General features: G+C 51.1%; 2 protein-coding genes across 2 annotated transcripts; both read right to left on the bottom strand.

Annotated features, from left to right (window-relative positions):
• Positions 1–6,397: 6,397 nt before the first annotated feature.
• Positions 6,398–8,984, bottom strand: GPR135 (G protein-coupled receptor 135). The gene has a single exon (XM_042048038.1). The coding sequence runs from the start codon at positions 8,977–8,979 to the stop codon at positions 7,711–7,713; it is 1,269 nt and encodes a 422-aa protein (XP_041903972.1). The 5' UTR covers positions 8,980–8,984; the 3' UTR covers positions 6,398–7,710.
• A 1,551-nt stretch (positions 8,985–10,535) lies between these two features.
• Positions 10,536–13,230, bottom strand: L3HYPDH (trans-L-3-hydroxyproline dehydratase). Its single transcript, XM_042047617.1, has 4 exons — positions 12,782–13,230; positions 12,386–12,508; positions 11,364–11,501; positions 10,536–11,030 (listed from the first exon to the last, which is right to left on the bottom strand). Exons 1-4 carry the CDS (start codon positions 13,010–13,012, stop codon positions 10,905–10,907), a joined length of 618 nt encoding a protein of 205 aa, XP_041903551.1. The 5' UTR covers positions 13,013–13,230; the 3' UTR covers positions 10,536–10,904.
• Between the last annotated feature and the right edge of the window lie 57 nt (positions 13,231–13,287).

Here is a 13,287-nt window from a genome sequence, read left to right as displayed (position 1 = left end):
TCGAGCTTTGTTTCTGGGGGAAACAGGAGAGGCCAAGTGGTCATAAAGGTGATGTGTGCAGGAGGGAGGGGATGGGCCCCATCTCCACCCCAATCTCCTGCAGCAAATCCTGCAGACGTCTCTCCTGTGAGCTCTCTCCCTGGCATTGCTCGGGGCCCTCCAGTAGATGCATGTGAAAAGGAGAGTTCTCTCTTTGAATCAGAAGTGCTCTGACCTGAAACCTCTGAGCATTTTGTGTCATTTTTAGCCTTAAACCAGGGTGGATGAGAGTGTGCGGGTAAGCCAGGGAGAAATCCCGTGCTGCCGGGCCCCAGCAGAGGCTCAGCAAAGGCTGAGGAAAGTGCCATCTGCCGGCCCTTTCCAGCTTCAGCATTTTAGAGCTGTCAAGTACAGAATCAACTCCGCTCCATGTTTTCCTCTGTGATCTCTACTGTGGTCTGAAAAGTTCTCATGCTAAATTTTCTATATAAGTTTCCCCCAGCATGGTTGAGGAGGGCTAATTTTAATTCTCTCGAGTCAAATAGCCAAAGGTCACTGCCTGTGGCTTCTCTGTGACTTCTGGCAATGCCCGACCTTCAGGTTGATGCACTATGTGTGCACCAAAAATGCACGTGTGTAAGATAAACTAACTCAAAACAGTTTCATGGGTCATCTGAACTTACTTCCGTGGCTTTTGAAATTACCACAAAGTGCCCCTCTTGCCCCAGTGCCAGGGTCTGCATTGGCAGCCTGTTTCTACCCAGCTTTCCTTACACTTTGCATGCACTCTGTTGTCACACCGCAATGAATTTGAATTTAAGCTGGAGTTTCCCAGTTCCCAGGGTAACTCCGTGAAGGTAAGTCATTGAAATTGCCATTTTCCCATTACTTTCTTTATTGGCCCATATTCCAGGATTTGCTCATGTGCTCTCAGCTCAGAGGTGGCTCTGCAGGAGGGGCAGGACACACATACTTTTTTTTGGGCAACAGCAAGCAGAGCTGCTCTAAACCTGGCTTTACCTGGGCTTTGGGTGCTGTGGGGTACCAGCAGCTTTTCCATCTGCTTGAATTTGTGCCTGTGTTTTTTCACATGGCTTTACTTTGCCAAACTCTGTGCAGAGCATCCCCTGGACTCAAGGAAAAGTACGGAAGCTGCAGTTTTGTGCTTCACCCAGCTCCTAATCTTTGCCTAAAACCCTTTTTACTATGAAATCAGTGAGAAGCACTCAGACAAGACCTAGTTTCTATGGCAAATATTTCCAGTTTAATAGCAGGAGGCGATCACCATTTGAGTTACATTTTCTGTAAAGACTCCACAATTCAGATGCTGTATTCAGAACTTGACATGACCTCAGGGATGCTATATTACCAAATGTTCTGTAAAATGCTCCAGACTGGGCACAGAAGCCACAGGCACAGATCAGGCACAAGTGCTGCAGCACATTAAATTCCAGTGGAAAAAAATAAGTGACCTGGTTACTTGGAGCATTTTTTATCCCTGATGCTGAGATTAGTTCAGAGAATGCTGCTAAATCAGATAAGCAAATTACATTTATGGGGTCGTGAGGGAATTCCTGGGAGGCGAAGATGAATTTCAGAGAAATTTATCTTGCTGGTTTTGTCCACATCTACCCTGAGGGTAGGTGAGCCCTGGGAGGTGTGTTAATTTGTAGGGCCCACCCGGAGGGGTTTTGAAGCACCAGCATCCTCCCAGCTGCTCTCTGATGGAGTGGGGTGGGCTGGGCTAGCCTGGTGTTACCCATAATCTCACACAGGATCCAGCCTGGTGTCTGTGTGCAGCCCCAATCTGAGGACAATTTTACACCTGCTCTGAGCATGCACAACTCAGTGAATCTCTCTGGCCAAGCCCCCAAGCACTACCCAAAGTGTTTAAGGCTCTGCATCAGGACTGCTGACAGAAGCAGGAGGAGATATTCCTGCTGCCTTCAGCCAGACTGACTCTGGCCCCTGGGAGAAACATGGATGTTCCTCCAGATGTGGAAGGCTGATCAGCACTATTTCCACTCCCAGTGTCCATCCCAGGAACTGAGGAATATCATTTTCCTCAGCGATTTCCCCAAAGTCTTCACTTCTTCATCTTTCTGCTTTTCTTTATGGTGGTGAGGAGAAGAGGTGTCCCCATGTCTGAAGGGAAAGCAGAACACGTGTGGAGCACTGTGGTTTGCAAACACCTTTAACTCTTCAGTGCACACAACAAAAGGCCCCGGAGGAAAGGCACAATCCTCTGGTCTGAGCAAAGCTTTTAAAAAAACTTTGTTACCTTTATGAATACCTTTATGAATACCTTTAGATGTTCCCTTAGTTTATTAGCTTTTGAACTGACTATGCAAGACATAAGATTAAAAATAAAGGTGAGAGTAATGGATGTATAAAATTAAGGATCCCAAGTACTCGGAAATTGCTCCCCAATCAGTTTTGTGGGCTTATGGCAGTGCTTGCCTTTGTGAAACCAGCTGAACTTGGAGGAGCTCAGTGCCATTATGTCAAGAAATAACACAAATAACAAGGGGTTCCTCTCACAGTGAATTTACTTCCTCTGCTGAATCGCAGCCGGATCCTACTCATCTCTTATGATCAGCCCAGGAGCCTGTGGGCACACTGGTGTGCTGTGCCACCCAGTACAAACAGCCCCAGCAAACAGCCCCCCTTGTTAAATTTCCTTCTGTCACAGCCTCCTGGGGTCTTCTTGGCTGAGATCATCCAAAACTCCCCAGATAGATTCATGCAGGCCTTGGTGTTGTGCCCTGGGGTTTCTGCTACTTTCACTTAGATTTCCCCAGTGACTCATCCATTTCCTGCCACTGAGAGGGATTTACAATCTGTCTCTCTCCACATCACCTTTCCTCCTGCTTCTTGCAGTGGTGATTTCCTAGAAAAAATACCTAGAAATGCTGAGCTGTTGCCCAAGCACTTCAGCTGTGGTGACTGTAAATGCTTCAGGACTCAGGCAGTGCCCTGCCGACAGCACGGCACTGACAACCCATCACTGCTCTGCAGACTGGGAACAGCAGGAGGGCTGGCCATGGGCTAGGAGGAGGGCTGGCCTTGTCCTCCCCCACCCAGCCCCAGGGCAGCCACTGGGACTCACCCCACTGGTCATGGCGAGCCCAAGGCTTGCAGCAGCAAAGCAGCACAGCGCAGCTGGGCATGGGGTCCCCCAAGCCTGGATCCTGTTGTGGGTTATTCCTCCTGTAGGACTCGGGACCTCTTCTTTCCAGAACTTAGTTACCACTTTGAGGCTCTGTAATGCTTTGAAAGCAGATCTAGATGTGCACCCATTTATTATTAATAATCAGAGTCGCCATGTGAAAGTACAAAAGCATCCAGCATGAAGAGACAGCTGTGCTGCTGAACTAAGCACCCTGCCAGCACTAGGACTGATCTCACCAGCTCTCTGGGCTGCAGGTTTGCTGCTCTGGCCTGCATGCACAAAATGCTGCTTTTCTGATGTGCTCTCCAAATTAAGCATTTCAGCCTGTACAACAAACTTCCCAAAGAGCAGCATGTGTTGAATCTGTCTTTCAAGCTAGGTTTCAGAGAGGTGCTCTCTGGGCATCAGTCACAACCCATCCTTACCCTGAGTGCTTGTATTTGGGAAGCAGCAGTCCTGGAGGCAGAGTGGTTGATCTCATTAACAGAAAGAGGCTTTTCTCAGGATCACTACCGGGAGAGCTGTGCTGGCTGCTTAGGTCTCTGCTGGCATCTACTGGATACAGGAACCAACACCAGTGCTGAATGAGAAGTGGCAGTGGGGGATTTGTGCTCCTGATCTGTCCCAGCTCTGGTGATTTATGGCAGCTTTTACAGCCCATCAGGCTGCCACTTATAAGTACTGCTAATTGGACTGCTAATTGTTCACAGTTTGTAAGTTATGCACACAGCATTTGCTTTGAACAGAGGCTTCATCCAGAGATTAGGAAGGGAGTGGAAAATAACTACTTGAATGAATCTGATGATTAAATCAGCAGGAAAACTACCACTGCATGCAGTTGGAGCAGTACATTCTAAAATGCTTGTCATTCATCAGGACTTAACGTTTTCCTTCTAAGATATAATGCATTAGTTCAGTCAGTGGCATGTGTATCATTGCCAAATAATAAGGTACTCTTAAACTGAGGGTTTAAGTATGCTGGGAAGTCAACAAGAGACTAAAGAGCCCAAGGACTCATTTTTAATTTGCCTTTCACTGAAGTTGTCTCTGGTATCCAGAGCTGAACTGGCCTTCAAATCACTTGAACTCCTCTTTCTCTTATGCTGAATATCCTGCACAGAATAATCCATGTGATTTTTGGTGTGCTAAAATGTGTCCCAATATCCTTGTGCAAATAAGATTTGTGCAGATTTCTTTGTCCAGGCTCATCTCAAGGGAGGAAAAAAGAGAGAGGCTGGAGGGTTGGAGCCTCACAGCTAGTTTTGTAGTGTCTAAAACATCAGTGTCTTGCTGCCTTTGGAGTTCTTCAGCCAAGAGAAAGGGGATCTCTAACTGGGGTAACAGCAGCATGGGCATGTGGGAGACGTGGTGGTGATGTCCCATAGTGGCTTGGCCAGGAGCCACCTGCTGCAAAGTTTTCTTACCCAAGAACAAGCAGCTGCAGCCATGGGCAGAGTTTTCAGAGCTAGAGCAAAACAGAAATCCACTGATTTCTTTCTCCCAGATGAACACATGGAGCTATTGTGAGGTGCAGGGACAGACCTTCTCACCCACTCTGTGGTGCTGGGTGAGAGGCAGCAACCTTCAGCAGAGCTGGGACTCAGCAACATCTCAAGTACTGTTTTGGCAGGCAGCCTGCAGTCTTTGCTGTGGTTTGTGTGTGTCTCTCGCTGCTTTTTGTGGTTTATTTAAGACCATTTGGTTGTATTTTTTAAAACATATATGAAAAAATGTGGCTGTAGAGACCTGTGTACCTGACTTGTTCAACAGTGCTGTGATATGAGGAGTGGCTGAGGGAGTGTTTAGCCAGGAGAAAAGGAGGTTTAGAGGGGACCTCCCTACAACTACCTGAAGGGAAGTTGTAGCCAGGTGGGGTTGGTCTCTTCTCACAGGTAACAAATAACAGGACCAGATGAAAATGCCTCAAGTCGCACCAGAAGAGGTCTGAATTGGATATTAGGGAAAATTTCTTCAGAGAAAATGTTGCCAAATGCTGGAACAGGCTTCCCAGGGAAGTGGTAAAGTCACAATCCCTGAAGGCATTTAAAAGACATGTAGATGTGGCACTTAGGGACATGGGTTAGTGGTAGACTTGGCAGTGCTGGGGCTTGATGACCTAAGAAGCCTTTTTCCACTGAAATGATTTTATGATTATATGATTCTATGATTATGAAGAGCACAGGCCAGGCACAGCTTTAAAACACAAGCTGGCTCTCTACTGGAGCTGCAGCAGGTCCATGTCAAAAAGGATCAGGTCAAGAATCTCCCCTTGCTACAGCCCAAGTTAGCGTTTCACAGGAATGTGCCAATTTGTGATGCCTCCAAGACCACAGCCAGCTGCCCCCATTCAACTCCTCACATGCAAGACTAACATGCACCAGCCTGAGCTTGTTAAAAATATGTTGAAATCTGTGTTATAGATTTCAATAACACAGTGGCAGCTTCACTACCACTTTCCTAGAAAGCTGTGTTACTTCCACTCCTAGTGCAGCTCCCTCAGTTCTGACACCCCCAATCCTTCCCTTGCCGTAAGTGACTGCCACAGGGATGCTTCCCTGGCCTGTGGTACAGTGGTCAGGATATGAAGTAAGTAGAAAAGGAAACCAGCATGAAAAAGAGGGAATCAGTGGTTGTTTAGTGCTTGAGTCAGCAGAGGTGGTGGGAACAGATAGGACAGGGAAGGAGGCCAGAGCCAAGCACTGAGGGGAGCAGGACCACCCTTTTCAGGGGCTTTCAGCCATATGCTCTGCATGGTCAATTATCCTCCACCAATCTCCTTGTTACCACCTGCAGCTAACCAGGTAAGAGTTAAATCCAATCTTATCATTCACAACCACCCCTTTCCATTAGCCACACACTGCTATGGAAGGGCAAGTGTGCCAGAAATTCCTGTCCTGCCCTTCCAACAAGCCACCACTGTTCACTCGCTGTCAAACAGCTCCTGTGAAAAGCTGTGGGCTTTCTGCACAGCTTCTTTCTGAAACAGCAAGAAAACACTGCTCAACTTGCAAAATCCAGTAGCTGCAGGGTAAATTAGCGGTGCTGAGTAGTCAAGGGTCAAATCTTTTCCTCATGGGCTTCAGGAGCATAAGATAAGAAGGTTACGGTAGTGCTTACAGCATGGAAACCAGCTGCATTAAAATTTCACAATTATATCTCCCTACTATCATTCATCTGGCAGTTTTTTACAGGAGTTCCCTTCCCAAGGCTGGCCTGAAAATGATGCCAGGCTGAGACACTTTCATCTCCTGCATAAAAGACAATTTATTTCTTGTCTCACTTACAAAATAATGATACTATGTTCATTTGCATCACAAACAGCTGAAAAATCTGGTAAAACTGAAACGTATTTTTAAAGCCTGTACAAGGAAAAACGCTGTCTCACACTTAACTCTGGCAAAGACAAATGAAGGCCAAATCTTAATTTCTGATTCAAAATACTAATTTAAGGCTTTGGGCCCTTGAACAAAAAGATTGCACTGATAAATTCACACGAATTTATGCTGCGCAATCACACTTGCATGGTGTTTTTTTCCTTTTTTTTTTAACAGCAAACAGAGCTGTTTTTTAAATATTGTACTCCATGGATGGATTGTTGCCATCAATACAACAATATTTGTTCTGTGCATATACACATTTTCACATACTGCAGAGCGCCCAGGGAGCACATGGTATTGCTTTACCTCTCCTTTCAGACACTTCTCTCACACAGCTCCTCTAATTATGGTAAAACCCTTGGAGATGTGAGACACTTCGGATGAGCTCAAAAAGAAAACACACATCTTGTGCATAGCACAGTTTACGCCCACACCCTTTACCTCAGTCTGTCTGAGGAACTCATGTTTCTCATATTCATAGTATTTTAAGTTGACTGTACCTGCAAAAAAAGAGAAAAGGCTGCTGAAATTCTGACAACTGAGGTATCACCTTCCTTTCCTTCCCTCCCAGTATCATACATCTTCCCTTTCACAATTACTTTTTTGTTATGCTTCAGAGGTTTAAATCAAAAAAATAATATAAATAGATCACTTTTTCAGCCTGTCCTAGAGCCTGTGACTTTATGACTGTTGGCACTTCCACATATAACGGGTAAAAGCAACATTTTCCTGCCATGATGCGGTTTTCACAGTGTGGTGTTTTCAGAGTGGCTTCCAGCTGCCACTGCTCAGCTTTCAATTGCTTTTTTGGCACTTAACAAACAGCTCACAGTCAGTCATTTTGGGCTGCTTTGGTGTGTCGGCCTCTGAGCTTCACTGCGGCACTTTCTGCAGGACTGGAGCAAACACTGTCCTGTTCTTGCAGTTGAGCTCTTGCATTGGCTGGGCTTGGTGGCTGTCACTGGTGCATCAGGCCTGCAGAAAAGGAAGGGGAATTTCCCTTCCCTGTGGATCTCTTGCTGGTCGCAGACTGGGTCAGCAAACCAGAGCTCACACAGTGGACAAGAAACACAGTCCCATCTCTCCAGTTTCCTGGTAGTCTGGCTGCAAAGGGCTCCGAGCACCAGGACTTTCTTCAGGGAGACAGCCCCACAGCCAAACGCCTCCACGGCCCCCATCCCTTCAGAGGCTGGTGTCGACGGTGCCTGCTTTGGCCTTCAAGGTGGCCTCAGAGATCGTGTCCGGCTGCCCATCCCGGCAGAAGAGCACAGCGGGAGTCTTGCAGGCCCACATGGCCACCTCTCCGCCGCTGGCCGGGCTGGAGGAGGACAGGGCGCTGCCCGGGGGGCCGCTGTGCCGATTGATGTAGCGTTCCCGAACACGCTCAGCCCGGCTCCGGGGCTCTGGCTGGCGGCCCGGCACCGACAGGTAGGCGACCATGTTGTTCCTAGTCTTGTAGCCACCCTCGCGGCTGCGCCGCAGCAGCACCGAGATGTTGGGGTTGCGGGCGGCGTAGATGAGGGGGTTGATGGCGCCGTTGGCCCAGGCCATCCCGCTGGCCACGGCGTCCATGGTGGGCGAGAAGGGCAGGCGGCCGGCGGCAGCGGCCAGCCCCAGGATGCAGTAGGGCCCCCAGCAGCAGATGATGGAGACGATCATGATGAGGACGGTGGTGGCCGTGCGCATCTCCCCGTAGGCGCGCAGCAGGTGCCCGTAGGTGGTGAGCGGCCGCACGCGGCTCTCGGCCAGCCGCACCGCCCGGCAGATGTTGAAGTGGCAGAAGCACATGACGGCGAAGGGCAGGAGGTAGCAGAGCACGATGAGGGCAGCGCCGTAGGGCGGCCCGAGCCGCGAGGAGCCCCAGGGCAGCACGTAGACGCAGCGGTAGGCGCCGGGACGGGCTTCGCGGCGCCCCTCGCCCGCCAGCCCGTACCAGGGTCCGGCCAGCGCCAGGGCGGCCAGCCAGACTGCGGCCAGCAGCTGCGCGGCGCGGCGCCGGCCCATCTTGTGCCGGGGCTGGCGGACGATGGCACAGTAGCGGTCGAAGGAGAGCAGGGCCATGGTGAGCGTGGCGGCGATGCCCAGCCCGGCGTGGAGGGCGGCGCTGGCCAGGCACAGGCGCTGCCCGAAGAGCCAAGCGCCGGGCGGGCGGCTGAGCAGGCTGAGGAAGGCCAGCGGCAGGCAGAGCAGGGCGCCCAGCAGCTCCGACAGCGACAGCGACAGCACGAAGGCGTTGGTGACCGTGCGGAGCTGCCGGTGCCGGGCGATCACCAGCACCACCGCCCCGTTGCCCAGCGCCGAGAGGGCGAAGATGAGCAGCAGCGCGGCTGCTTGCGAGGCCAGCGCCGCCGCCGACCACCCCGCCGCTCCCGCCGCCGCCGCCCCGCCGCTCTCGTTGCCGCCGCCGCCGCCGCGGGAGAGGTTGCCCGGCACGGCCGCCGCCGGCTCCATGCGCAGCCTCATGCCCCGGCCCCGCCGCGGCTGCAGAGGCCCCGCTGCTCGCGGCCCCGCCGCTCCCGGAGGCCCCGCCGGCCGCTGACGTCGCTCGGCCGCCGTTGCCCGGGGAACCGGCCCGGCTGGACCCGGGGGCGGCGGAGCGGAGCCCCCACAGCCGAGCAGTGGGGCCGGGGGACCACACTCCACACCGGCGTCATCTGCACCCCAGAGTCGGCGATGGGTCCCCACGGACGCGCTCCCCTCGCAGCCCCTGTCAGCTCTTCTCCCCGCACAGTCACGAAGGACCAGCAACCCCCAGACACTTTGGTGGAAGTTGAGACCACCCGCCCCAGCTCACCAGGCTGGGGCTTGAGGGATCACCAGAGTTGAGGGATCAGGCCAGGGACCCCCAAATGGGCAGCAGGACCCTTTCTCCCCACTCTCATCCATACTATAGCTGCCTGCTGCCCCTACCTGAAAAGTTTCTTAGGGATGGGGGTAGAGAATAGCTAATGAAGGCTGCACCCCAATTAATGACTGAAGAACCTCCAAACATCCTGTGCTTTGTGACTTGCTGTCCCAGCTCCTCCCCAGGAGCCAGGCTGGGGGGCTGATCAAAAGGGAGATGCCCAGAAGATGAAAACACATGGAAGAGTGTGCTCCTGCAAGCATGGAGGGTGTCACTTCTTGTTCCCCCAGACCAGAGGCTGTACGGTACTTACAAGGGAGTTGCAGGAAAGCTGGGAGCAAGAGCCTTAGATGCTGTCCTAAAAAACCTCTGTTGGCAGCACAGTCGTATAAATCAGGGGATTTTTGCTGCCTCCTGCTACAAAGTTATTTTCAAGCTGACGGAAGAAATTCTTCCCAGGCTTTTCTACGCCAACCTTATCTAAGTCCACCAGTATGACTTTCTCCCTTCTGCTGCGTGAGCTACCAGCAGATGATCATTCTCATTTTCATGTCTCATTTTAACAAGCGCTAGTCCCTCCTGTGAGCGTCTTCAATTAACAAATACCATTTTGTCCAAAGACACAGTGGAAGTGACAGGCCACCAGAGGTCTGAAGCTCTGCTCCTGCCACTCCAAATGCTTGGTATTCCCCTGGAGGGACTCTGGCAAAGCAAGCACTGACTGCACTCTGCTGCACAAGCTGCCTCTGGACTGAGACAAAATCAGTAAATAATTAGCAGTCAAAGGTCGTAATGGCTCAGACCTTCAAACACAGCTGCTCCTGTTGAAAGTTAACCACGGGGTATTTCCAGCCAGTGGTGCAAGATAAGCAAGAGAAGAAGGCTTAGGGAAGCAGCACAGCATGGACACTCAGCAGGGACAGGACGAAGTTCTGATCAAATACCTGCATCCAGCCCTGGGATGCAGGAGAGCTCTGGTGGGGTGAAATGAGTGAGTAAGGGGTTGTCTGGACAGGCAGAGCAGGGAAGCTGGGGCATGAGACAGAGCAGCACAGCTGGCTGAGCAGGAGACAACAAGAGCTAGCAATTCAAACCAACAGTCGTGATACACCAGCAGAATCCTGGAAATGAGCTCTGGGAGTGAAAACAAGGAAAACAGCGGTGTTTTCAGCTGGCATTTAATACAAATCTGGCTTTGAAATTCATAATTTGCAGACATACAGAAGGCACGTAAATTTGAAGGCAGCTCTCCAAGATCAGCTCCGTTTTCTGAGAACTATTGGAAAGAAAGAAAAAAAAAGAAGAAAAACACCATGGCTTCTCAGAGCAGCTTGTATATGCTAATCACAGTGCCCCCAATATGCTAATCACAACAGGGCAACAAGCCTGTTATCTTGAAATGTGACAAATGCTGTCACACCACCCAAGGCTGTTCCTGTCACAACAGCCATGTGGAGAAGCAGAACAGAAATTCATGGGCAGGAGAAGTGCAGCACCATCAGTGAGACTTTGCCACCACCTGTGGCTCGGGTCACTTGAAGAAGAAGCCGTGTTTCAGTGGGTCCTCCTCTTCGACAGTGAAGGTGGCTGTACCAGTGTAAAAGGCTTCTCCCGAGACTTCCACGATGACGGCATTGTAGTTCCCAAACTTGGCTTCCTGCAGAGGGGTTAGGGTCAGGATAGAGGTAACAGAAGGTTCTCCACTCTCCCAACCCCATGGAATTCTAGTACTACCTGGCCCTTACACAGACACCTCTCACCGAGTGCTCTGCCCTGCCCTGGTACATCCCAAAGCAGCCATGCAACACAACAAGGTCTTACACTTAGTTAAAATCCTTGAAGTATGAGGCTCATGGGAAAGCAAGACCTGCAGGCATTGCCCTCCTTCCCTACACCCTTCCCCAGGCACAGAAGGGTTTTTCTGCTTCCCCACTGAGCACATTTCCAGCAGCCCTTGTGACAGGGGGAAAGTCCAGCACAAGCCACTTGCCTTCACTGCCTTCCCGGTGAACAAGGAGCCTGTGGTGCTGCTCCGGAAGGTTCTGGTCTGGTCCAGCTGGATGAGTCCCTTATGGTACTGCAAGGCAATGCGAGCTGTCACCCCCGAACCTGTTGGACTTCGGTCAACCTACAGCAGAAGAGATGAATCAGCTCTGGTGTTTTGGGGTTTAGTACAAAATGAGATTGCTCCCCTCAGTTCTCTCTGCCACCTTTACGCTGCACTTGGGGGAAACCCCTCTAACCCAGGGTTTTGTAGAGAATCCAGATACATCACAAATGAGAAGGAAAAAAGAAACAGGTTTGGGGTACTTCTGCACTGTGATTGGCTTTGGCACAGTTAGGGATGGATGACTGAATAAACACTGAGGCTATTTAGGAGCACTTGAAATCTTCGCAGCATCATAGCAAAAGGACTGAGAGGGGCTGAAGCCACCTGCCCCATTCTCACACATCCAGGCAAGATTGGTTCTCCTTACGCTGAGGGGACTTCCAGCCAGCCTGGTTTTTAGAATCTCCAAAAACACAGTGTTGGCCAGCTTCTGAGGTGACCTGTCCCAGTGCTCCACACTCCTCATTGCTGGGAAGTCCAACCAAAACTTCCCCTGCCATTTATTTGATACATTATGCACTGCAGACAAGAACAGAATTTTAACACCCCATTTCTCTCTTGTTCTCGTCATCCCCAGCAGATGTTCCCTAGATTAGGACTTTAGGGACATGCACTATGTTGGGATCCTGTCTCAGCCCCTGAACTCCTGGAAAACTCCTATCAACAGCTTATGGGTATGAACCTTTTTAAAATGCCACCATCTTAAGGTGTGCAGAAGTACTTCTGCCATTAGGAGCAAAACCAGAATGTGTGCATCGACACTCCAGAGATACGACAGCAGCACAAGCAATCACTGCCCAAACCAAGAATCAGAACGGTCTCTCCTCTCTGCAGTGGATGTAAGAAGGGCCAAAGGGACAAGGGTGGCACCTCATGTGCCTGAGAAGAGCCCCTTTCTGTACCTGTTCATCTGCAAACACACAGATGTTGGTGGTGGGCTCCTCGCTAAAGGTGTCTTTCCCATCTGTCAGTATGGTGCCGTAGAGGAAAGCCAGGTCTTCACTCTCAGGGTGATGAAGCTTGAACTGGGAACAGCACAGAGAGGGTCACAAATGCACACAACAGCAGCACGTGCAGTGCAGCTTCTGTGAGAGACCAGAGGAAGGGGACAAGGCCACATTGCTGCGTTTCCACCACTGCTTTGCAGGTAACAGAGACAGAAGCAGGAAGGCTCCTTGTAAGGATTCTGAAATTCAACATGGGGCTGGAAGAATGGGACTTTCCCACCATCCTGAGCCTCTGTCTGGTGCAGTCGCCCCAAAGAGAACATGCTGGGATACCACAGTGCTCATCCATACCTGTTTCTTCACCGCTTCTGTCACTGCACTTGCAGCACTGACAAGGTCTCTGGTCTTTGAAGAGCACACGTCCAGGCCCAGCTGCTCGGCGCTGAGGAAGGCATAGAAAGTGCCACCGTAGCCGATGTCAACCACCACCTTCCCATGGCCAGGGACGTCAATGGCCAAGTCTGAGCAGAGAAAACAAAGAAGGTGAGGAGGGGAAAAATGTGCTGAGCCATGGACTTGCATACAGTTAAGGAACCCAGCTGCATGTGAGGGCAGTGGACAGGGACGACAATTTGAGTACTCCTATGCCAGAAAGCAGTGTGTGACACCTTACAGCATCCCTGATGACCTCTCATGAATTCCTCAGTGGAATTAGGGAGACGTTTGCCAGATGCCCTTCAGCCAGGCCACCAACCTCCAACACCTGCACGGCCACCACCAACCCTCCCAAAAACCCAGTGGTTCCCACCGGTGGCAGCAGCGAAGGCAGGCACGCTGTGGAAGCGCACGGGATTGCC

Source organism: Corvus kubaryi, unplaced genomic scaffold (assembly GCF_017639235.1).
Source record: "Corvus kubaryi isolate FWS band 111438036 unplaced genomic scaffold, C.kubaryi_AGA036_p1.0 66, whole genome shotgun sequence".
Classification (NCBI taxonomy): Eukaryota; Metazoa; Chordata; class Aves; order Passeriformes; family Corvidae; genus Corvus; species Corvus kubaryi.
This window is presented reverse-complemented; position numbering and strand designations above follow the sequence as displayed.

Coding starts and splice junctions, on each gene's coding strand:
- GPR135 (XM_042048038.1), bottom strand. CDS start 8,979: ATGGAGCCGGCGGCGGCCGTGCCGGGCAACCTCTCCCGCGGCGGCGGC.
- L3HYPDH (XM_042047617.1), bottom strand. CDS start 13,012: ATGCAAGTCCATGGCTCAGCACATTTTTCCCCTCCTCACCTTCTTTGT. Junction 11,502..12,385: donor GTGTGTTTGCAGATGAACAG/GTACAGAAAGGG, acceptor CTTCTGCTGTAG/GTTGACCGAAGTCCAACAGG. Junction 11,031..11,363: donor TCACCGGGAAGGCAGTGAAG/GCAAGTGGCTTG, acceptor ACCCCTCTGCAG/GAAGCCAAGTTTGGGAACTA.